Source organism: Anolis carolinensis, chromosome 3 (genome assembly GCF_035594765.1).
Source record: "Anolis carolinensis isolate JA03-04 chromosome 3, rAnoCar3.1.pri, whole genome shotgun sequence".
In the NCBI taxonomy this organism is placed as follows: Eukaryota; Metazoa; Chordata; class Lepidosauria; order Squamata; family Dactyloidae; genus Anolis; species Anolis carolinensis.
Window position 1 is genome coordinate 112,882,959 of NC_085843.1, and position 24,797 is coordinate 112,907,755.

At 37.7% G+C, this 24,797-nt stretch overlaps 1 protein-coding gene across 3 annotated transcripts in view; it reads right to left on the minus strand.

Moving 5' to 3' along the window:
* Nucleotides 1–2,995: 2,995 nt before the first annotated feature.
* aff3 (ALF transcription elongation factor 3) overlaps nt 2,996–24,797 on the minus strand; it is a 328,454-nt gene continuing 306,652 nt past the window's right edge. For all 3 annotated transcript variants that reach the window (XM_016997240.2, XM_062975376.1, XM_008120270.3), the window contains exons 15-20: nt 23,916–24,052; nt 19,667–19,738; nt 16,664–16,757; nt 15,708–15,757; nt 15,038–15,252; nt 2,996–13,824 (exon numbers count right to left, since the gene is read on the minus strand). In XM_016997240.2, coding sequence (XP_016852729.2) covers nt 13,703–13,824; nt 15,038–15,252; nt 15,708–15,757; nt 16,664–16,757; nt 19,667–19,738; nt 23,916–24,052 — 690 coding nt within the window. In that variant the 3' untranslated portion in view covers nt 2,996–13,702. The remainder of the gene's footprint in view (nt 13,825–15,037; nt 15,253–15,707; nt 15,758–16,663; nt 16,758–19,666; nt 19,739–23,915; nt 24,053–24,797) is intronic.

Below are 24,797 nucleotides of genomic sequence, written 5' to 3' on the forward strand. Positions count from 1 at the left end.
GAAACAATCATTAGTCACAACCATTTTACAGGTATACATAGATGAACATGGTTTAATTGTTGCATGGAGAATTGTATGTCTAGGAGATAGGGAGTATACTTTTATTTCTTTGGTCCACACTAATTGTTTTTAGATTTGATCATTCTTAAATTTCTACAGCTTTGATTAGCATATATAAACAACATGCAAAACTGATTTCTTAAATATCAGGCCATATGTGGTTTGTCTAGAATTGCCTTTTTAAAATGTTCCTAAACCTTAACGTCAGGGGAAACCTTTACCTTTTACTAAACCTTCTCATCTAGTGGTTCTCAACCTGTGGGTCGTGATCCCTTTGGGAGTCGAATGACCCTTTCACAGGGGTAGCCTAAGACCATCAGAAAACACATATTTCTGATGGTCTTAGCCTCCTCCTCCTCCTCTTCTTCTTCCAGTGGCATGGGGCGGAGAGGAGTCAAGAGGAGGCACTTGGAGGCAGAGGCGTGTGCGGCAGGAGAAGGTGAGGAACTGCCCCTCCTCTCTTTTTCTTTCTCGCCCTGTCTTTCCCTTTCTCCTCTCCTTCTCTTTCTTCCCTATCTTTCTGTCTTCTTCCCCATCCTTTCTCTTCCCTTCTTTTTACCCCTTCTCTCCCTCCTTTCTAATCTCTTCTTCTCTATCCTTCCCCTTTCTATTGATAATTCTCTTACTCTTCTCTTTCCTCCTCTATCTCCCTTCTTTCCTCACCCCCTTTTTCTATCCATCCCTTTTTCTCTTTTTTTGTCACCCTCCATTTCCTCCTCTCCTCTTCCCCCTCTTCTCTATCCATTTCTAGTTTTCTCTTTCTCTTTGTCCCCCCTTTTTCTTTCTTGTGTCCCTTTCTCTCTCTCTCCCTCCCTCCCTTCTTTTTTCTGTCTGTCTCCTTCTTTCTTCCTCTCCTTCCCTTTCTTTCTCTCTCCCCCTCCCCTCTCCTTCTCTCTTGCTTTTAACTCACTTCTTCTCCTTCCCTTTTTTTCTCATCTCATCCACATCCCTTTCCCCCTTCCATTTCTTATTTCTTTCCTCCTTTCTTTCTCCCTCTCCCTCTCTTTTTTGTGCCTTTCTCTCCCATTCTTTCTCCTCCCTCCTTTCCCTCTTCCTTCCTCTTTTTTTCTTTCTCATGTGACCCTCTCTTCTTCCTTCTTTCACTCTCCCTCCCTTATGCCACCTCTTCTTCTCTCTCCCTTTCTTTTCTCTTTTCCCCTCTTTCTTCCCCCCTTCTCTTCTATCTTTCTTTCCCAGCCTCAGAGGAAGGCAATGGCCAATAAAATCCTGATGGTTTTGGCCTAAGATGTCCAAATATCAGGTTTGGTTTGAAGTCACATCAGAGCAGCCTCCTTCTAAAGAAGAGGCCTTTTCATCCACATCCCTGTTCAAGTCTATGCAAATTCATCCCTCTTTTTAAGCATATACAGGCAGTCCCCAAGTTACAAACAAGATAGGTTCTGTAGGTTTGTTCTTAAGTTGAATTTGCATGTAAGCTAGAATATGTACATTTCTTAAGTGTAACTCCAGCCATACACACACATACATATACTAACATTGAATGCCACTGTATTTTTACTTTGCTGTAAGCTGCCCTGAGTCCCCTTGGTGAGATAGGGTGGGCTTTACATAAAGCATTATTATTATTATTATTATTATTATTATTATTATTATTAACAATAGCATAGGGAAGGGTTAACACCCCTATGGTGTTTGTTTTGCTGTCTGTGCCCCTGTTCAGAAGATGTCACTTCACTTTCAATCTCTGTGAGAATTGGATTTTGAAAAAAAAATGGAAACAAGGATAGGAGATAAAGCTTCAGTGGAGACACTTTTCCCCGTGATAACAATCAGAGATGTGCCCAGCCCTGCGCCCTGATTGGCTGCTCCCTGCTACCTTTCTGATCTGCTCCCATTGAATTGCATATGAATTCACAGTGTCTTGGACAGTTGCCTCAAAGCTGTCTCCTTCCACCCACCCTATTTTACGTATATTTATGTGCTGTTATTGTTTGAATTAAGTCAGGCTTTGTCACAACTTGGAGGTGGCTGACATGGGTCCAGGATCCAGTTTTCATACCTACCTCCCTTTTTTCGGTGTGTGTGCAGGAGCATCCAGGTGGCCTTAGAAGTGCGGCAATACCAATATCCTAGATCGGAACTGGTGGTAATGCTGCTTGGGACCCCTACCATGTTCAGTGGCATTGGTCAGCAGCAGGCTGTCTGATTCCTGATCCAGGACCCATGCATTTATTCATTTATTTACTTACAGTATTTATATTCCACCCTTCTCACCCAGAATGCCATATGAACATAGAGACAGGCAGACACAGAGGCAATTTAACCTTCTCCAGCTTCCAGCTTCCTGAGGGTATGCTTGATTCCAGCCACAGGGGGAGAAGCTGCTTCATCATCCACTGTGATGCCGACTTCCTCATTCCAAACTGCAGCGGGGCGATTTTTATGGTGTTGTAAATTAGTTAAATTAGCCTCCCCATGTAAAAGTGATACCTAAATTTCCTACTTGATAGATGCAACTATCTTTCGGGTTGTTTAGGTCAACAAGCAGGGTTATTTTTTTATTTTAATGGTCGGGTGCTCATTCCGCCATGGGCTGGCCTCAAACTCATGACCTCTTAGTCATAGTGATTTATTGCAGCTGGCTACTAACCAGCCTGCGCCACAGCCTGGCCCACAGGTTTGCATGGCTGCCAAACCTGTGGCAATTGTAACTAAAAACAAGTTGTGGACTCTGGTTATCCCAATCTTTTATGTTTGTCTGTTTTTTGGTGGGCTGCTTTTGGTTTGTCTGTTTTTTGGTGGGTAGTTGCCCCTGCCCACGCAAGTACTTTAACTTGATATACTCAGCTCAGCATTATTATTAATGGAAACTCATTTGAAATAATGACAGTTTCTTAGTAACGTTAAGAGTAAGACAAGAAAACACTGTATGTTTCAGAAAATGCTTTTCAAAATACAAGAATGAGATGTTGAGGGCGTTGAATTCATGGTTTATTTTCACATTAAAAAAGTAATCTTATTGATGAATTAATATTAACTTTTAAATATAAAAGTGCTTTTTTAAAAAACAAAAACAAATCCTTAAGGCTCATTCTGTTACTTTACAGTAGGGTTTTTCACCATTCCAGCAACTGTGCTACATGGCTTTTCAGTGGATGGTAGAAAACAGCAAAATCTCCAAACAGTAAACAACATGTCAGTAATTTTATCACTTTAATACACACATGTTTTAGCCATGTAATAGAGCTATAAACAAATAAAACTCTCACATTATTCTCTTTTGACCTGGAATGGATCCAAAGCACTCACTTATCTGAATCAATGTAACTGCTGAGCAATGTAAACTGCTTTGATACAAGAGGCAAAACGGTACAAACATTGTGTGTACATCCTGCAATTTTTGTTACAGTTCTAGGGAAACTAAAAAGTTCTTAGTGTCTATTAACAAGGTATCAACTTCATGAGTCATATCCTTCGTTCAGAAAACTGAAAATGTCTCATGCCAATAGAGTTCTAACAAAGTGAATATGTTCCCATGTAAACAGCATGCAACTCATCTTTCAAGTTTAAAACAATAACACTTCTATCAATTTTATAATGACCAAGTACACACTGACTTGCGATGGAGATACCATTTCATCTCCAGATTTATTATTTGCAAAAGTATTGAGAAGGGACTTTAATATATTGGTTTATAATGAATGACTTCTTGCTTTTGTTTGTTTGTTTGTATCATATATAATTTAGGCTTCTGAGGTTATGCAATGACAATGAAATAATATTGTTGATCTTATAGTTAGGTATATGTTACTTGGGTGGACATGACATGGCTAGAACTACTTAAATTCAAAATTGCTATGGTATAACCCAAGAATGGGCAAAATGTAACCTTCTATTGGACTGAAATCTCATCAACACTAGCCAGCTACAGCCAATAGTGAGAAAAGCTGGGAGCTGACATTGAAAAACATATGGAGAACCACACTTTTTCTACTTCCTGGTGTAAATATTTAACTTTTCCCCAGTTTTTTAAATTAATGGCCCAGACCCTAAAAATAATTTCATGAAAGAAGAATGAATGTTGTAGCCACAAAGAGGTGTTGGAAAAATTGGCAAAATGCCTGGTCATAATGTGTATCAAATATTACTGTCTGCAGCACCATTTGATGATTGGGGTTGGGGGGGGGGGGATGGCAATTAATTCAATAAATTAAGAACTTCAAATTATTCAAAAATAATACCATATCAATTCACATATTTTACAATATAAATACAGGATATATATTTCCATTTATGACATTGTTGAGTTAATGTACACAATAGAAATATGTAATTGCAAGTACATATATATGAATCTATTTCAGCTGCGTAGATGATAGGCAAAAGGTGCACAAATGTATGGGAAGCTGGGAACCCTATTGCTTTTTTGATTTTGGTAACAATGCTGGTTCTTAAAAAAGGCTATAATAATAAATAAGTGATTTCTATATTAAAAATAGAGAGAGAAAACTGAAACAAAGTACAATGTGATAAGACCAAATCTTTTCAGAAGTTTTTGGTGAAGTTACAAAGAAGTGGGAATTGTTTTCTCTGAACTGGCATACAAAAACTATTAATGTCACACATAAAACATACTGATATAATCTGAGGCAGATTTAGAACAGATGTTTTCTCCAGTATGCAAGCAACTGAATATTGGATAGTATACAATATCCACAGGGGTGATTTGAATATATCGATGAGCTATCAACAGACAAAGCTGGCTGCAATTCCTGTGAACTGAGTCTCTAGAAAAAGGGTTGGTATGTGCTTAGAGATTATGACAGCCATACATATGGTGATAAGGTTTATGTTATATTTATCTTTGCATACTTCTCCCAAAAGGATGGGTGGGATATCGGTGGTGCACAGTCCTGACAGGCTGTATTGAGAACCGTGATTTCAGGGATTTAGATGAATGATGTATCAGAATGTGTGACAAAACTCATAAAATCCATGGAACAAATAAAACTGCAAAACATAGTCTTCTATATGTTACAAGGGGCTCTGAGGCTCTGAATAGGAAGCTGAAAGATCTTGGGGCACAAGCTGCTACGGTATTTTATCAGTCTTTTCTGTTGGAGGACATGAGAGAAGACTACTGGAAGAAATATCCCCAAAGGTAGTGCCTTTGGGGGAACGATGGTTGCTTGATCCATGGTCTACACTTTCATAAGAAATTATGTTTCACAAGAGGTGCATTGCACCTCAGGCTGGATCTACACTGCTATATAATGCAGTTCCGGGATGCAGATTAATTGTATTGAATTGGATTACATGGCAGTGTAGTAAAAGTAAAGGTACTCATATAATCTAATTCAATGCAGTTAATCTGCATTCTGAAACTGTATTAGATGGCAGTGTAAATCCGTCCTCAGAGCAGTTGATAGGAATGTATTTGTTCAGACTCTGGAAAACCTGATCAGGAGGGCTTTAAAATTAAGTTATATATGAGAGGAAAACAGTATTTCATATGACAGAGAAACACCAAGTATTGGGGACAATAGCTTCAATGATACAAGATTAATTGGCATGAAGGTACAAGGACTCACCAATGGGCAGAAAACCCCCAACAATGAATCAGTTGGAGAGATCTTAGGACAGATCATGGGAAATAAACAAGATGAAATTCAATTCTTAATATGATTTAATATGCATTGCTGAAATCTGGTAGGATTAGTGATCTTCCTGATAGCATGTAATAATGGAAGGTTATCACCTGTCCCAAAGAAATATATCAAGCAGAAAGGAGGAGGAATAACATTATATGTCAAGTAGTGGGAACCTGGATGGAAGAGACTACATCGTTTTTGGGTTATGTAGTTATACAGAAAAAAAAGGAAGACAAACATTTTCAGACAAATACTTTGGAATTTAAGAAAGCTCATTACAGTAAACAAAGAAATATTGGGTGGTATGTCTCATTAAAAATGCTCAGACAGAAGGAAGTGCATAATGGATAAGGATTTCTTGCAGACAAGGTACTGAAGGCACAATTGCAATGTTCGAAATATTGTATGAGTTCTGAACAGTTCAAGGAGGATGCTGACAAACTAGAACATGTTCAGAGGAAGCCAATCTGGGTCCCTTCTACACAGCCATATAAAATCCAGATTATCTGCTTTGAACTGGATTATATGGCAGTGTAGACTCAGATAATCCAATTTAAATCAGAAAATGTAGATTATTTAGCAAAAGGTATGGAAACCAAGTCCTATAAGGAACATCTCAGAAAGTTAGGTAGGAAGCTTGGGAAAACGCAGATATGAGAAGTGTCAAGATGCCTATCTCTGAAAATATGAAGGAATGTCACATGGAAGATGTAACAAAGTTTTTTCTCCTATTCCAGAGACTAGGATGCAAACCAATCCAAACTATTTTATTCAAATTACAAAAAAAAGAGAGATTTCATAGCTTTTCAGCAGTTGCATGGACTACTTTGGAGGGTGATGGAGACTCTCCCTTATTGCGGTTGCCTAAAGAGAGGTTAGATAGTCCCTATCTCAGGAGCACTTTTAACTGTGTACTGCTGTATGGTAGGTTTGGATTAGGTGGCCCGTGGAATCTCTTCCACCTCCATGATTTTATCACTGTTTGGATATAAAACTAAATATTTGGTACAAAATTTTGCCAGATCAGATGAATAGTTAAACTGATGGCCAGTTCATATAAATCTCTGGCATGAATGTTTACTATCAACTTGGGCTGATCCGCTAGCTACATCCCTTCCTAGACTTGGAGGACCTGAAGATGGTAGCACACGCACTGGTAAGTTTGGATTTCTGCAATGCGCTCTGCCTTGGGCTACCCTTGTACCAAGTTTTTGTTTTGTGTATTTTGATACATTTTTTGATATGCCTTTTTACACACACAGTCGAAGGCAAAAAAAAAAAAGTAAGTAGAGTAAATGGTATTAAAAAACAGAAATATTCAAAAAACAACATCTTTTGGTTGTGCTGTGTTAAAAATTTATCACTACATCCAAATTTGGATGTTGATATTATTCATTTAAATTGTTTTTCCCCAATAGCCAATGTGTATGCTGCAAGATGAATCCTGAGCATGACTGTGACAACAATTAACTCACTATAAGATGAGTAGTAACAAGATTTCTCTGAACAGTTACTAATACGTTCTTGCAGTTTGTTGAAGGATAAAGGTTAACAAACCAAAAAGTGAAATGGTTGCTAATTTCTGCTATCATGTGTCTGAAGACTGAGAAATGGCTGAACTAAACTGTGGGATTCTTTTCTGCAGTCCCCTGCCCGTCTTGTTTCCCCCTCAAAAATTTCAATTAATTTTGTACTACAGTAGAGTCTCACTAATCCAAGCCTCGCTTATCCAAGCCTCTGGATAATCCAAGCCATTTTTGTAGTCAATGTTTCCAATATATCGTGATATTTTGGTGCTAAATTCATAAATACAGTAATTACAACATAACGTTACTGCGTATTGAACTACTTTTTCTGTCAAATTTGTTGTATAACATGAAGTTTTGGTGCTTAATTTGTAAAATCATAACCTAATTTGATGTTTAATAGGCTTTTCCTTGATCAGTCCTTATAATCCAACATATTCGCTTATCCAAGCTTCTGCCGGCCCGTTTAGCTTGGATTAGTGAGACTCTACTGTATTTGATATATTAGATGTTATATTTGTACCATAATACAACTATTATTAACAGGTAGTTTACAATTACAGTAGAGTCTCACTTATCCAACATAAACGGGTCAGCAGAATGTTGAATAAGCGAATATGTTGGATAATAAGGAGGGATTAAGGAAAAGCCTATTAACATCAAATTAGGTTATGATTTTACAAATTAAGCACCAAAACATCATGTTTAACAACAAATTTGACAGAAAAAGTAGTTCAATACGCAGTAATGCTATGTTGTAATTACTGTATTTACAAATTTAGCACCAAAATATTACGATGTATTGAAAACATTGATTACAAAAATGCGTTGGATAATCCAGAACAATGGATAAGCGAGTGTTGGACAATTGAGACTCTACTGTATAATTATAATGAGTAATTTTTTCTGGATTATTTAATCTCACACACGTAATAGACATTGATTTGTGCAGAATACTGCCAGCTTGGGATTTGTGAGTATTTGTTGTGTTAGTTGTAACATTAACATGTTGCAACATGTACTTTCTTCAGTGATATTAAGTTGGATGCAATCCTCTGCTTGCTTTTTGCCCAGGACATCTGTCTGTCTGTCTGTCTGTCTATCTATCTATCTATCTATCTATCTATCTATCTATCTATCTATCTATCTATCTATCTATCCATATGAAGCCAATCTACCTGTAGCATCCATTTCTCCAAAAGGCCAAAGGACTAGGATTCAGAGGTGTATTGTTCTTGCTGCTTCTCCAAAAATAATCTATTTCCCCCATTGTTCTGCAGATACACCCATCAACTCAAAAAATGAACTCCAGAGGGTTGTGAAATTGTCTGGAATGTTTTTTTTTTTGTGTGGGGGTATGTCATAGGGGACTTCATCAAGGCCATGGAGAGGCTGCTGATTCTGCTAGCATTGGATAAAAATGTACTCTACTGAAAATTGATCAAGGATTTTGTAATATTCCTTCATCACATGATACGTCACTGCTTCTTTGTGGCTACATAGATCATTGCAATTGACTAAAATGTAAATAATGGGAACATAGAGACTCCTTCACCTCTTCTTTGTCCCCCCCCCCCTTAATTGTAGTCTCAAATTTGCCTCATTCCTACATGGTCTAGCCCTTTTTTCCACGGAGCCAAGGACCTCAGGTCTTCTAAACTCAGGACGTCTGTCCTGCCTCCATGGCATCCACCTGGAAGTCCCCTGTAGATATATATTTTCAATAGTTTCAGCTGTGATATATAGTAAATCCTCTACATTAAGAAGATTAACCCACATTTAGCCTTCTTTTCAATTAGGAAAGATTTTCAGAAATATTTGCATGATTAAAATACAGTGATTTGATAAGATATTCTTTTTTTAAAAAACCAATAACCTTATAAAACAGCTAAAAGTTCAGTTGTGATTGTTTACTAGCTTGAATCACTTAGGCAGCAAATCTATGTACTCTAAAGGGAGCAAGCTCCACTGAACGCACTGACACTTACTTCTGAGTAGACATGCATGTGTCTTATCTGCTACCTATTAGAGAAAGAGAGACATGTTTAATCCAAATCAGTTTCCAAACTGGTGTTATTTTGATGAAAAAAATGCAGTAAAAAAAGCCCCATTATATTACACACACATCAAGGCTTATGTCAGTTGCAGCTTTGTGGTTGGATTCATCATAAAAGCTCAAATGGCTGTCCTTATTAAAAAACATTCAGGCATTTTTTGATAACTCAACACTAATAACCTGATCCATAAGCAGAAATATACATGTGAATACTAATGCATAGTTTTGAAAGCCAACCATTAAAAAGGGAAATAGCATCAGAAAATAATTCAGTGACAATCTTCTACACCGGTGTGATCTTATTGTCAACTGTCATTATTGGGACAATGTCACTACAGACTGAGCATCCCTCATACAAATCTGAAATTGACCACATGGGTAGTTGGGATAGTGACATATACAAATCCCTTATACAAATCTGTAATTGTCCACATGGTTAGTTGGTATAGTGACATATTTGCTTTCTGATGGTTTAATGTACACAAACATTTTTCATGCACAAGATTATAAAATATTGTGTATAAAATTACCTTCAGGTTAAATGTATAAGGTGTTTACGAAACATAAATGTTCCATCTCCAAGATATCTCATTACATTTAAGCAAATTTATCAAAATCCAGAAAAATAAAAAAAATTAAAAACACTTCTGGCTCCAAATATTTAGATAAGGGATACTCAATCTATGTAAAAACATAATTAACTTCCTTCTCATTTTAGTTTTGCTATAGTTTTCTTATTCAGACATTATGTGAGTACATGCCTAAATCCAATTGATAGTCTCAACTAGAGCAGACCCCAAAAGTCAATGGAACTATGTAGTGCTGATTTGCTAAATTCTCTTTGATCTAAATTCTCATTAGATCCAATCTAGTTGGGACTAGTAGATGCTGGTGAAATCCTGGTGGGACTAAGGAAGATCTCCCCATGCTCGCCTGAATGGCTCACTTTCCTCTTGTTCATCTTTGCACTCCATGGACAAGCAGTAGTTGGTTGATAGCAGGGCATAGCTAAGAAGCATCTGGTTATATATGACTATGGTCAAAAGTACAAAAATAAATCATCTTCCAGGACTTCCAGAGGAAGATGTTTTAATGGTTTTGTCAGGTGATTCTCAGCTTTCCTTTGCTCTTCACTGGTCACCATATGGCTGTAGAGTAAGCAAGAAGATGGGTAGATGGGGGACTTGGCGATTTTATGAAGGAGGAAGAAACATAAAGAAGACACATGGATGCATACATTGAACTTAAGCCTGTGTAAGTCACTAATAGAATGCCAAATTTTAAGTCGTCCAAAGAGTGCTATTCTCTATGAATGCAGTGGCAATAATTATTCTTCAAGCTCACTAGTTTTAGACCTTATTCAGAGTATATGTACTTGTGTCCTTACACTGAGAACTTTATCTTGTGAAAGGTAAGTGCAATGACCCTAAATACGAATAAATAAAAAGGCAGTATACTAATGAACAAACAAATAGGAGTTTCTCCCAAAACATTACAATTTCTAGTAATTATTGTATTTATCCAAATAAATTGTAGAGATGTTCTTAATCACAAGGAAAATGCAGAATGTTGTGATACTTTATAGACTAACAAGTCTTATTTGACACAAGCTCTCATAGACAACAATCCATTTCACCAAATACATGGTGCAGTGCCTCTTGGGTATAAGTGCTAAGGTACACAAAAGCTTATGCCAAATAAAATTGGATACTTTTTAAGGCACAACAAGAATATTTGTTGTTTTAACTGTAACAGACAGGAAATTACAATTTAAGAAAATGAAAGGCCACAAGACCAGGAGTTGCATGTACATGTGAATTTGGACAATCTTTGATGTGAGTGTCCACCTTCACTTCCAGAGAGACAGGATTTCCAAATGTCCATGGCTTTTCTTTTAAGACCTAGAACTCTGTATTGGATAATTAAGACCCAAATGCCTATAATGGACTGATAAATCAGGGCACAAATGTATTAACTGATAAAATGAAAAAAAAGTACTTTAACAAACATCAAATATTATCTGTCATTTAAAGATAATAGTAAAGTGAAAAAGATAGAAACCTTAAACAGTACTTAAATTTTAGTTTAAGACTAATGTTTTTTTAAAATTATGGCTGAGATCCCGAATCAGGACAACTGGACACAGCTACAATACTGTAACTACATCTGATGCTACCTCCCCAATCCTATTCTTTAAGTAGTGGAGTCTCCATCCCATATTGCCTCTTCTGTGTTCTCAGAGAGCTGGAGGATGAGCAAGTAAACCTCCAGCTTTTTCCTGTAGATGGATACACTGGAAGGACATCATCTTCGGATATATCTTTCCCTGTAGATGAGTGTGCATCTCACAGCACATCCAGCTACAAGAAAAGAACTGGGCACATCCCTGCTCATCCCATTCTCAGACAACAAAGAAATTGTTGTGTTAACAGGGATGGTGGCTATTGAACTGCTTAAAAAGGGGAACTTTGTGTTGTTTCACAATGTGAATCAGATGGTAGGCAATTCTGTTGGGCCAATTTTGACCTCCTGAAAATGGTTCACTGCAGTTTGCACTCCCACCAAAATATTTCCTTCCATTATTTAATATATATTTGGGGGCATTGTGTAAAAAGATATCTAGGACCTCCTTGCACAACACCCTTGACCTAAAGTTCAACAGAGGTCTGGGGACTCCAAGCAGCAGATTTATCCTTCCAGCTACTAACCAGCTGAGTGCATAGACACATTCCAACTGTCTTCGTACATACAAAGAAGAAATCTTACATGTGAGGCAAAGATTGTCCCATGTTCCCCAGGTGTGTGAGCATAGGTGGGATATGCCGACACACCTCTAAAGCTGATCAATCATTGAATTGGGGGGGGGGGGGGAGAGATGGAGCTGCATCCAGGAGACCCAGACTATGTTACACAGTGGGTGAGGAAATAGGGACAAAGGGGCAAGCTCTGCCCACCGTGTAAGTACACTGGGGGAGAATTCTATTTTGCCAGGTTCTTGCTAGCACTCAACCTATATGAGAATTTCAGTTCTACAGTATTCACCAGCTGACATTAAACAGTTTAATTTCTTCCTGATCCTGATGTGCTAAATTTTATTTGGAGCATCTTAATTGACATTGACAAACAGTATGGTTATTTCTTACACATGTCTTAAGAAAGATATTGTGAAATTGTCCTTGATCAATAGATTAAAAAATGATATGTGTACATGGGGAAAACTCTTAAGTGGTTCTGGAGTTTGTGGCACCATCCTAGGTACATTTACTGGAGATGAATGAAAGGTAGATAAATTCTAACTCAGAACTGTTAGCTTGTGTGGATGATCATGATTCAGTTCTGCCATAGGGGAATGTCATCTATTGGCCTTTGTAGCCTACTTTGATCCATGTAAAGCTACTGGTGGTATTCCCACTGGAGGTAGCAATTGTAAGGCTCTGAAACAGCTTTCAGCAGAGACCGTTCTGGATGTAGTGAATTCAAAGCTATTCCAGTGATTCTTGGGTTAATCCAATTAATGTTGTACTTACTTAAAATGTAAGAGAATTTAAAATAATGATTGAGGCACAAAGGCCCAGAAAAACTATGGATAAGCTAATTGCTCTTTCCTGACCTTGTGTAGGATTGCAAAGCACAGCTATTGTGTAACTTTAGCAAGGTTTACAGAAGACACACTGAAGATTCCAGGATAAGAAAAAAGGTATGTAACTAGTCTGTTATATATTTTTATGAAATACTATGCCTGAACTCTGTACGTGGAAAGAAGCCCTTATTGTTACATACGACTAGTTTTATTATTGTGGATGAGGCTGACTGCTCATGAAGAAAGTACTACTGCGAGGGAAGGAAAGCTACTAGCAACCATGCAAATTGGCATCTAGCATCTTGTGTAAGTGATCAAATTGTCCCCAAGAAAAGAGAAACTGTTCATCAGTACAAAGCACAGAATAAATGTGTTTTGTAAATAGAAAATCATTCAATATGACTGCAACTGGACTAAGTCAGGAAACCATCCTTTCAAAAATGTAGGAATGTGCTTGAAATAGAATAAAAATGCTTTTCTGATGCAGAGGTGCTATAGTTTACTGGACTTGATTAAACCAATCCATAAAGTTCAGAATTAGCTTACTAAGGTCTGTGTGTGTGTGTGTGTGTGAAAGAAAGAGAGTAGAAAGAGATTGAGAGAGAGTTTGCTCTAATACACATATTTTCAGTTTTCTTCTTTACAATAACGGAAGTGATATTTGGAGACTATTAAAGTATAATTCATCCAAGGAGACAACTTTTGCATAATATACATACACACTGATTTTTGTACTCTGAAAAATATTGTTCAGTGTTAAACGAAATATTCACATTGATTTGAAGCAATGCTATAGTTGAGTATTTCTGTAGCACAGTGTCTAGAATAACTTAATTGTCTGTGGAAGAGTCTACTGTCCCAATGGATATTATGAGAACTGAGCACTGCTCCTGATCCAGAGAAGTCCTTGTTGAGTGTATTGGACCAAATGGTCCATACTGCTGTGCAAGGTGACAGGTCCCATCAAGGCATCCAAATCATTAAAGAAATCTAGGGAGTAAAACATGAGAACAAATTGATTTTTACACCTTGTTGCATAGAAAATTACTGATTTACCATTAATGCACAAAATATATTATGAAAATAGGTAAAATTGAAATAGTCAACAAAGGTTTTTAATAAGTCTGTTCATGCCCACATTAACAGACTACATTTAAAAATAAAGAATGGGTTGCTTTTTTTCTCCATTCCATTGATGACAAAGAAAGAAAGAAAGAAAGAAAGAAAGAAAGAAAGAAAGAAAGAAAGAAAGACTACTTAAAATATGTAGACCTTGATTCAGCTAAAAGTAAGTTGTTAGTGACTATGTCCTCTTGATAATGTTGGGATTGGATTCAGTCACAATTAATTTCTTTCATGGGATTCAGCGTGACTTGGACATCAAGAGTAATATTACTTACTTAAAACACCCATATACTGTACTGCTTTTAATCATAATAGATATGACAGTGTATGTGCCTTCAATGCCAGCAATGTGATGCGGCTGCTAAGAAAGCCAACGGGATTCTGGCCTGCATCAATAGGGGTATAGCATCTAGATCCAGGGAAGTCATGCTGCCTCTCTATTCTGCCTTGGTCAGACCACACCTGGAATACTGTATCCAATTCTGGGCACCGCAGTTGAAGGGAGATGTTGACAAGCTGGAAAGTGTCCAGAGGAGGGCAACTAAAATGATCAAAGATCTGGAGAACAAGCCCTATGAGGAGCGGCTTAAAGAACTGGGCATGTTTAGCCTGAAGAAGAGAAGGCTAAGAGGAGACATGATGGCCATGTACAAATATGTGAGGGGAAGTCATAGGGAGGAGGGAGCAAGCTTGTTTTCTGCTGCCCCGCAGACTAGGACACAGAACAATGGCTTCAAACTACAGGAAAGGAGATTCCACCTGAACATCAGGAAGAACTTCCTCACTGTGAGAGCTGTTCGCCAGTGGAACTCTCTCCCCCAGACTGTGGTGGAGGCTCTTTCTTTGGAGGTGCTTTGAATGCAATTTCCTGCTTCTTGGCAGGGGGTTGGACTGGATGGCCCATGAGGTCTCTTCCAACTCTACTATTCTATGATTCTAAGTTGTCATTCAACTTATGATAACCCCATCAATTTCATAGGAATATTCAGAGGTGGTTTTGACAGCACAGAATGTTAAAAAGAACTTCCTGTGTATATTCACATAGAGCCTTTGGAGAACAATACTTTATCACACACACCTTGGTTTTCCTTGGCAAGATTGTCAGCCATCTCCCAGTAGTCATAGCTGTGTAGGATGCTGTTGGTGATACTGACATGGTTGGCGGCCATCTGGTGTATTCGCTGCGGGATGCTGACAATGGACGAGGGGGAAGGTGCACCTGTGCTCCCCTGGGACCCCACTGAACTCACAGGGGATGGGCTGGGCGATATGGGAGAAGGTGTCCCAGTATGCCTGGAAAAGAGAGTTTATTACAGTGAATGAATTAGCTGCACATAAACACTAGAGCGGCCCCCATACATAATTCACAGCTCCATCCTGCCTTATGATGAATATCATTGCTCTTTCTCTATAGTTCTCAAAGACTGCAACTTCTGTCTGGTGTCCATAGGTATGCTGTATCTGAACACAGAAAATTTATTAAATCTAATTGTTAATTCCAACAACAATTATGCAAGTCCACACTTGCATAAATCTCATTGATTAGATAGGTCTGCTTTAGTTATGTGCAGCAATTGGATTTAGGCCTCAAATAAACCTTCACTGCAGCAATGTCATTACCAAAAGTGAGAACTCAGGTTCAAATTATGAATATCAGCTGTGAAACAATTATTTCTAAGTGTCTAGAATTCACATATCTGTATTTCTTAATGATAGCTTAGCATATTATAGTTGAGCACTGAACTTACTTTCCACTGGTGCCCCATGGGGATGGTGCCTGTGCACCTTTTGAGGAATTCTGCAGAGAGATGAGGAGAAAAGGTAGAAATATACATTTTGGAAATAATAATTTTTGAAATCATAGAAATTACAGGTTTATAATGAGTGCTGACAGAACAGCATGCACCAGCAAAGAGAGAACATTTTTGGGCTCACAGTGTGCATAATCAGATCTCTTAGGATGGACCAAATTATTATTTTCAATGTTTAATTAATGACTTTTCAACCTAAAATATATTTCTATATAAAATATTGCATTCACACACAAATGCAATAGAAGAACAAAAAAGAAACAATTAAAATTACGAGGGCATATGCTTATTAGCGAATACAGAAACAGGAAAAAACACATTCTGTGCTTAGTATAACTTTGTTTAAGCAGATGGTGTCTGAAATATACCACCTGTTTCTGAAATAGTAATAATCTTTCTAGTATGAGTGTTCCACCACTCACACTCCATTTAAATTTCAGGTGAGTTTTTGTTGTCTACTTAACATTTCTGCAATAATAAAAAATATTCTAGACCTTCACAGTGCTGAGTGTCTTGGGTACATCAAAAAGTAACAATGTCAGTTAAACCAATTTCAATTTCAGGTTACAACACCACAAAATGTGGGAATCAAAAGAGTTGTGAATACTTCTGCTCTTAGGAGCATTTTAAGTATATTCTAATATATGTTGAGCATGCCCAACCTTGCTTTTTGGCACACGTACATTCACGTCACATACTTTTTCTAACTTAAAGATATTAATGGCAAGAAGTCAAGGCTGTGTATCTTGTAACACATAATTGAGTCCTAATTCTCAATTGAACGCTTTCTGTATACAGAAGCAGTAAAGCCTTCCTGAGATGTTTTGTGGTTGATATGTTTCCAGTAAAGCCTCCTGGAGATGCTTAAATGTTTCCCCAAGACAGGAAAGTACCTTGAAATACTCAATAAGTGCTTTAGAATATTTTACAGCATGGTCTCTTTTGAGTCGAAACATCCTCCAGTATAAGAGTGCCAAACATCGATAACTATAAGGAAAGGAGAGAAAGTTTCAAAGACATTTCACTTTAGATAATCAAACCAAGAATAAGGGAAAACACACACAACAAAACCAGAAAATTTCCCAGGACTCTGAATATTTATTACATTTTGAAGCGAAATGACGATAGCACAATCAAGCCATACAAGCTCATGGTGTGTGTACACATTTTTTCTGTCCTGTTATTGTCTCTTGGCAACCACACTTAGCGAATTGTTGAAGGACTGTAAAGGCATAGATCTGCAAAATCTTTTAGACAGAAAAATGAGCACGTATTCCATAAGTGAGAGCTGATGTGGTGTAATAATTTGAGTGTTGGACTGGGTTCAACTCCCCACTCAGTCAAGGAAGCCCACTGGATGGTTTTGGGCAAGTCATACTCTCTCAGCGTCAGAGGACAATCCAGACGAGAAAGCCCTGTAATAAGCTCTTTTTAATAACGTCACTGTAACTTAGACATGACTTGAAGGCATACAACAATGACACTGACAGTTTCCACTACAAAAAAACTATTGAAAATACATGGACTTGTCTGGACACAGAAAGATCCCAAAGTTTTTAATGTTTTGTTTGTGTTTTGAAATGATACAATATATTTTAAAAGAGGATAGTTTATCTAATGATTTACTAATTAAATGTAGAGTAATTGCGTTTTTAAGGCTTGAGGAAGCTTTCTTTAAAAAGGCTGAAATGGAATGGCACCACCAAAAATGGCCAGAGTTGTCTTACATGAAAGTAGGTATGCATATCTGAGGTGCTTCATTTCATTAATTTTTGTGAAACGAGAGTAATTGCCTTGTGTTCCCTCTTATTCCACTAGAGGACAGTGTTTACCTAAGAGATGAAAACATCCTGAAGGGTATGGATGTAGTTTTCTGTGGCATTATGCCCGGTTTGCTCTGTATGGAGCCAGGCAGCACAAAGGAATTGCAGCGCTCAGGTCATAACTCTTGCTATGTAACCTTCCCAGGTACAGGGAATATGCAAATCACAGCAACTCATCTGCTCCGTGGCAAGCAGCGAGTTGGGCTGCTATTCAGAGCTCTTACTTCTGCCTTGCCTCTGTTTGACCTTTCTTTCTTTTTCCTTTTTAAAGAGATGCAACATTTTTTCTTTGAACTTGCACACTGAGAAACTACTACCGGTATCCCCAGCTCTGCAGACCTGTTTAGGTCTCCCCTCCAAGAAAACAGAAAAGGTTGCTAAAAAGGAAAATAAAAGTACTTCAGCTCCCACAATGTGTTACTGCACAATATCCCAAAAGTTGCCATACATAAGGGAAATGGGAAATCATAGCTTATCCTTATTTACAAAACATTCATTGCAAAATTTTACAAAATATGTATATCTGTAAATCTGAAAATATGTATATCTGAAAATATAAACATATTAAAATATTAAAATTATAACATACAATATACATTTTAATATGAGTTTGTTAATTTTTCCTATGTATGGAGGGTTTTAGAACACTATATTTCCCATTTTCAGCGCCGCAAGACATTTGTGCTTATTAATGTTGAACAGAAATGATGGAAACATTTGATTTTAAAGGAATCCACATTATCTGATATGCTCACATAACAGTAGCTCAAAAGTTGATATTTAGGAGAATGTTTTTTATAACATTGCAACAGCATCTGGGACAAAAAGACATCCTTGAGAAACAAGTAATATGCAATTTGGTTTGTTGTGAATGGCACCCATTTGGAGCAGAAAGCTAAATTTCAGGGATGCCTAGATACCATTTACATTTCTGATGATAAAATCTCCATCTGGTGTAAGACATATGTCATAACTCTGTCTCTGATGGTGTGTCTACACTGTGGAATTAATGCACTGTGACATCACTTTAACTGCATGGCTGAATGCCATGGAATCATGGGAATTGTAATTTTGCAGGGTCTTTAGCCTTATTTTGCTTAAGAGTTCAGGATCCTCACCAAACAACGAATTCCAAGATTCCATAGCAATGAGCCAAGGCAGTTAAAGTGATGTCAAACTGTATTAACTCAGCAGTGTAAATACACCCTGAGTCACAGCTTGCATCTCAATGGTGGCCCTGTTTGAAGAAATATATGTGTGACTTCTGCATGTGTCAGACTGGAAGCCAGACTATGAATGACTTTGACCATGGTAGAATAAACGAATGGTGTAAATGTTTATTGCTGATGCCCCTTGTTCATTCACAACACTGTCATGTCCAGGTTTTCTATCATCCCACTGGCAAGAATGGGAAATAACAGACTCGTCTGTGTTCTACACAGACATTTGCCAGACAAACAGAGGAAATTCATTCTGTCACAGCTATGCAAAGGAACAGGATGCGTCTGCGACACATAGATTTCATGTTTACTCCACAACATTAAATTGATCTACTGTATTTGCTAGTGGTTTGCACAAAGTTATATGTAGTATTTTGTATCCACAGCATGACACATTCTTGAAACTATATGCTTAAAATGTGTAATTTTCTTACATTTAATTATTTTCCCTGATTTGCAGCACGTGTCTTAAATACAATTATTTCAGAGGTCTACTTACACTATTAAAAACGTACTCCTTCTGAAAATATCAAGTTCAGGAGGCAAATGAAAATTTTTGTAGGAGCCAACTGCAAAACATGCCATTTGTAGGCAACCATGCTAATTGAAGCACTGTGTGCTGTTTTCTCTGCCAAACCTGTGACTGCTAGCATTGACAACAATATTTCATATAATAACTAAATGCACCAAAAAAATCCATTTAAGATTTACATAAACAGATCAGATGTCTGAATTCAGTAATCGCTAATAGTTACTAACATTCCAATCTCTGACAGAAGAATTGTTCTTAACATTCAATTTTGAGGATTCACTGAATAAAACCCCCTTAAATAACTACAAATAATTTACTAACCATAATGTTGCTAATTGTTTTTCTTCTGGAGTAGCGCTGGGGACTGAGTGGGTTTTTAGTCTGACAGCATACCTTCAAAAGATCAAGCACAAGGTCAGCAAACAATAAGCGCAAAACACTTTCATAAGACGTGTCTGATGAATGATCAGACTGATGATTGACTCATTGTAGCTGAGAGGCTACAGCTGGATCATATGTGTATCTACTCAATAGTGGGGTTTAGTAGAACTAAAGTTTGTCTAGGGTTGAAATTCCTGTCTGTCATATTTATTGCTAATATCTGTCTGATCTCTGCTTTGAATGGGAATACTTTTTGAAATTGCTGTTGGTTTGCTTTGTGGCTCAGCTTTATATGACAATACTTTTCAGAAACCTATTTATTTATAAAGTAATAGAACAAGGATTTTGCTTTCATTTTCTTCATTGTTATTACTGCTTTTTAAATTCGATTCTTGGTACTTTTTACGTTATACCAGGGATGGGAATAGCGACCCTTTCGATGCTGTTGGACTGCAACTCTCATCAACCCCAACCTTAAAGGAAGGAATGCTGAGAGCAGAAGGCCACCTGACTGCCACCTCTGTTTTGTATTGTCAGTTAAATTGCTTTTTCAAAGCCAACATCTTTTGGTCTGTAAACCTCATTGGACCATGTAGGATGAGATTACACCCTGTTTCTTCCAATAACTTACACTTCTCATTGTGTTTCACACTGATTATTGTTATGATTTACACCTTGTCTTTTCTTATTTCTCACATTGTTGTTTCTTTTATGTCAGTTTTTTTGCTTGTTCTGTTTTCTCTATTGTTATCACCAACTGATCTCATGTTTTACCTTCTTCTATGGTTGCCCTTATGCACTCATATCACACTCCAATTCAGGGGTCCCAAACAGGGGGCCAATTCACTGCCCCTCAGACTGTTGGAGGGCCGGACTATAGTTAAAAAACCCCTCAATGTTGATGATGATGATGATGATGGAACTGGACATAGCCTGGTAGTGATCACCTGCATGGATTTTGGCTCAAATATCTGATTAGTTTACATGGAAAAATGGCCCAACAGTTCAATGAGATGCTGCAAAAAGGAAGTATCAGTGAATGGTTAACAACTGGGAGAACATATCTGATACAAAAGGATCCAGCAAAAGGAGCAGCACCAGGAAACTACAGGAAATAATGTGTCTGCCCACTATGTTTAAACTACTGACTGGCATCATAGATGACAGAATTCAAGACTATCTTGAACAAAAGAACATCTTCCCAGATGAACAGAAAGGCAACAAATGGAAAAGCAGGGGCACAAAAGACCAGTTATTAATTGACAAAATGATTCTGGAGTACTGTAAAAGCCGAAAACTAATCTGCACATGACATGAATTGACTACAAAAAGGCCTTTGACTCACTCCCACACAGCTGGATCATTAAGTGCCTGGATGCCATCGAGATTTGTAAAAACGTTGGCACTTTTATTGAAAACATGATGGAGCACTGGAAAACTGAATTGTTTGTTGGAAATGAAAACTACGAACTTGTCAACATCAGAAGAGGAATTTTCCAGGGAGACTCATTGTTCCCACTGCTTTTCATTATTGCCATGATCCCTCTGTCAACAATTTTACAAAAAACAAATCTCAGCTATCGAACATCTAAGAAATCTCACAAAATTTCACATCTGATGTACATGGATGACCTGAAGCTGTTTGGGAAAACTGAAACTGAAATCCAATCTCTAACTAACACTGTCCAAATTTTTAGTGCTGATATCATGGGGTTTGGTTTGGACAACTGTTCGACAGTGGCACTGAAAAAATCATTGAAACTGAGGGCATAAATATGCCTAATGGCCAAACAACACAGTGTCACCAGCCAGAAGCCTATAAATATCTGGGCATACTATAGCTGGACAACATCAAGCATGAACATGTGAAAACTGTGGTCAGCAAAGAATACACACAAAGGGTCAGAAAAATTCTCAAAAGCAAGCTCAATGGAGGCAACACCATCAAGGCCATAAACACCTGGGCCATGCCTGTCATAAGATATACTACTGGCATTATAAACTGGACGCAGGCAGAACTGGGCAATTTGGACAGATAAACAAGAAATGACTATTCATCATTTACTGCATCCTCGCAGTGATGTTGACTGGCTCTATCTGCCTAGAAGATCAGGGAGCAGAGGACTCTTACAAGGAAAACAAGCAGTCAAAGAAGAAGAACATGCCCTGACAGAATATGTAAAGAAAAGTGAAGAACCTGCTTTGATTGAGGTCAAAAATCAGAAACTTCTCAAAGCACAGCAGACAAAAAATCAGTCCAAGAAGACTGCATTACAAACTAGCGCTGACAGCTGGGACAACAAAGCTTTGCATGGACAGTTCCTTGACAAAATTGAAAAAAAGGTTGATAAGGAGAAGACCTAGCTATGGCTCACGAATGGGACACTGAAGGAGACAGACAGCCTGATTCTTACAGCCCAGGAGCAAGCCATCAGAACAAATGCAATTAAGGCCAAGATTGAAAAATCAGCCAGTGACCCAAAATGTAGACTGTGCAAAAAAGCTGATGAAACCATTGATCATATCCTCAGCTGCTGTAAGAAAATCGCACAGATGGACTACAAACAGAGGCACAACTATGTGGCCCAAATATTCATTGGAATGTATGTCACAAGTACCATCTGCCAGTAGTAAAGAACTGGTGGGATCACAAACCTGCAAAGGTATTGGAAAATGAACACGCAAAGATATTGTGAGACTTTCGAATTCAGACTGACAAAGTTCTGGAACACAATACACCAGACCTCATGGTTGTGGAAAAGAAAAAGGTTTGGTTTATTGATGTCGCCATACCAGGTGACAGTCGAATTGATGAAAAACAACAAGAAAATTTCAACCATTATCAAGACCTCAAAATCGAACTGCAAAGGCTCTGGCATAAACCACTACAGGTGGTCCCAGTGGTAATTGGTGCACCGGATGATGTGCCAAAAGATCTCAGCTGGCATTTAAAAACAATAAACTTTGACCAAATTACGATCTGTCATCTGCAAAAGGCCACCTTACTGGGATCTGCACACATCATCCGAAAATACATCACACAGTCCTAAACACTTGGGAAGTGTTTGACTTGTGATTTTGTGATATGAAATCCAGCATAGATCTCGTTTGCTGTGTCATACTGTGTCTTTGTGTCAATAATAGCAATAATAATAATAATAATAATAATATAATATAATATAAAATAAAATAAAGAGGGTAGGAAGAGACCCCTTGGGCCATTTAGTCCAACCCCATCTGCCTTTGTGCACCAAAATCACAAGCAAAGAATTAATTAGATAAAAATTAAAATACCATAATAAAAAGCACAAGAAAAGCACTGGAAGGCGTGCTCCTAAGGAGGAGCTGGGAAAGGTGCATGCGGGGTAAGTGAGCAGGTGGGAAAGGTTTGTGCCTTGGCAGTGGGAAAGGCGTGTGAGGCGAGGGAGGAGGGAAAGGCGTGCTCCTTTTCCTCCTTCTCCTTTGCGCTGCACACACTTTTCTCATGGAGGAGGGAGCTACTTCTGTGGGGGCCGGATAAATGGTTTTCGGGGGCCATATGTGGCCCACGGGCAGTAGTTTCAGGACCCCTGCTCTAATTCTTCCTGTTTTAAACTAATTTACATAAGTGTCCCTTCTTGTATTCTTTCTTAGCACTTTTTCCCATGCACTCTGAACATGCTTTCACACATATTATTTCTTCTCTGCATCCAATATTTGGAATATTATGTCAATTGACATTTGTCTGGCTTCTCTTTCCCATTCATTCTTGAAGGAGACCCTCTAAAACTCAATTTTTTCAGTTTATATTATTTGTGTTTGCTTCTATTTTTATTGCTATTCATACATTTGTTGCTTTTGCTAGCACAACCCATTAATGATAATTTTAACTCTGTCCCCTCATTTCCCTCTCATACATTGCTTTTAACAACTCATGGACATAGGATTACTATTTATTCAGAAATAGAATAAAGATGCAACAATGAGGTGGCTAATTTTGATGTTTTGGGAAATTATAATTCAAGCAGGGTGAGACCTAGTATATAAAATGCCCACTGAATGGTTTTATCACAGGTTAGTACTTTTATATCCTTTAATTACATATAATTGGCTCATATATGTAGTTATTTCCTTGATATAGAAGCAGAATTTCATGGACAGGGGACTGAATGGATTTAACCAAGGGCCAGAATAATCTAGGCCCTCTTACCTGATGAGTTCAACTGTTTCAGAATACATTGTGTATGGAGACTTAGACTCCGTGGGTCCTTGTTCCATGGCATTTCCACATTCAATAAATGATAATGCAGCTTCAACATAATTCAGTGCCTTGCTGAATTTCTCCACCTTACAAATGTATCACAAAAGAAAACAACAATGAATAAAAATTATTAGCATTTAGATGTATCCTCATTGAAGAAAAATCCCTTAGAACTACCCACTTTGAAAGATATCCAAATAATGATCTGATGGGACAAAATGATAGCACTAGTGGGTCATCGGCCCAGACAACCATAGATTAGCTTAACAAGACAACACAACAGCCTTTTGCTGAGGACGGGAACCCTTCACTTCTCAATAACTGAGATCATGATTTTTTCCCCCCAAAAAAGAAACATGTTAGAGAAGTAACTGTTCTCAAAGGCGGTGACAGATAATTTCAGCTATTTTCTTCTCGATGTGAGAAAGCTTTTGAATACCATGTTTTTGAAGTCTGTTCACAATTTGAGGCTTATTCTGTGCAACCTCAATATTCCATTTCATCTGAACTAGAAAATAATCTTATTAGCATCCAAATAAGTGAACTGTGTCCATAAAAGCTTATGTAGGAAATTTCTTCCCTGTTAGTCTTAACGGTATACTGGAATTCTTTATGTATTTATGGTAAAACAAACCATTATGGCTATCTTTCTGAAAAGCAACTTAAGAAGTCAGGTTCTTAACCAAATTCTAAATTGTTGTTAATATCCTGGCTTGTTACAAAATTGTCAACAGTAAAAGAAGTGGGAATTTATGGTTAATTTCTGGGTGTATTAATCTCCTTTATGAACAAAAAGGTGATACATGATCATCTGAATGTGGCCAGTATGAT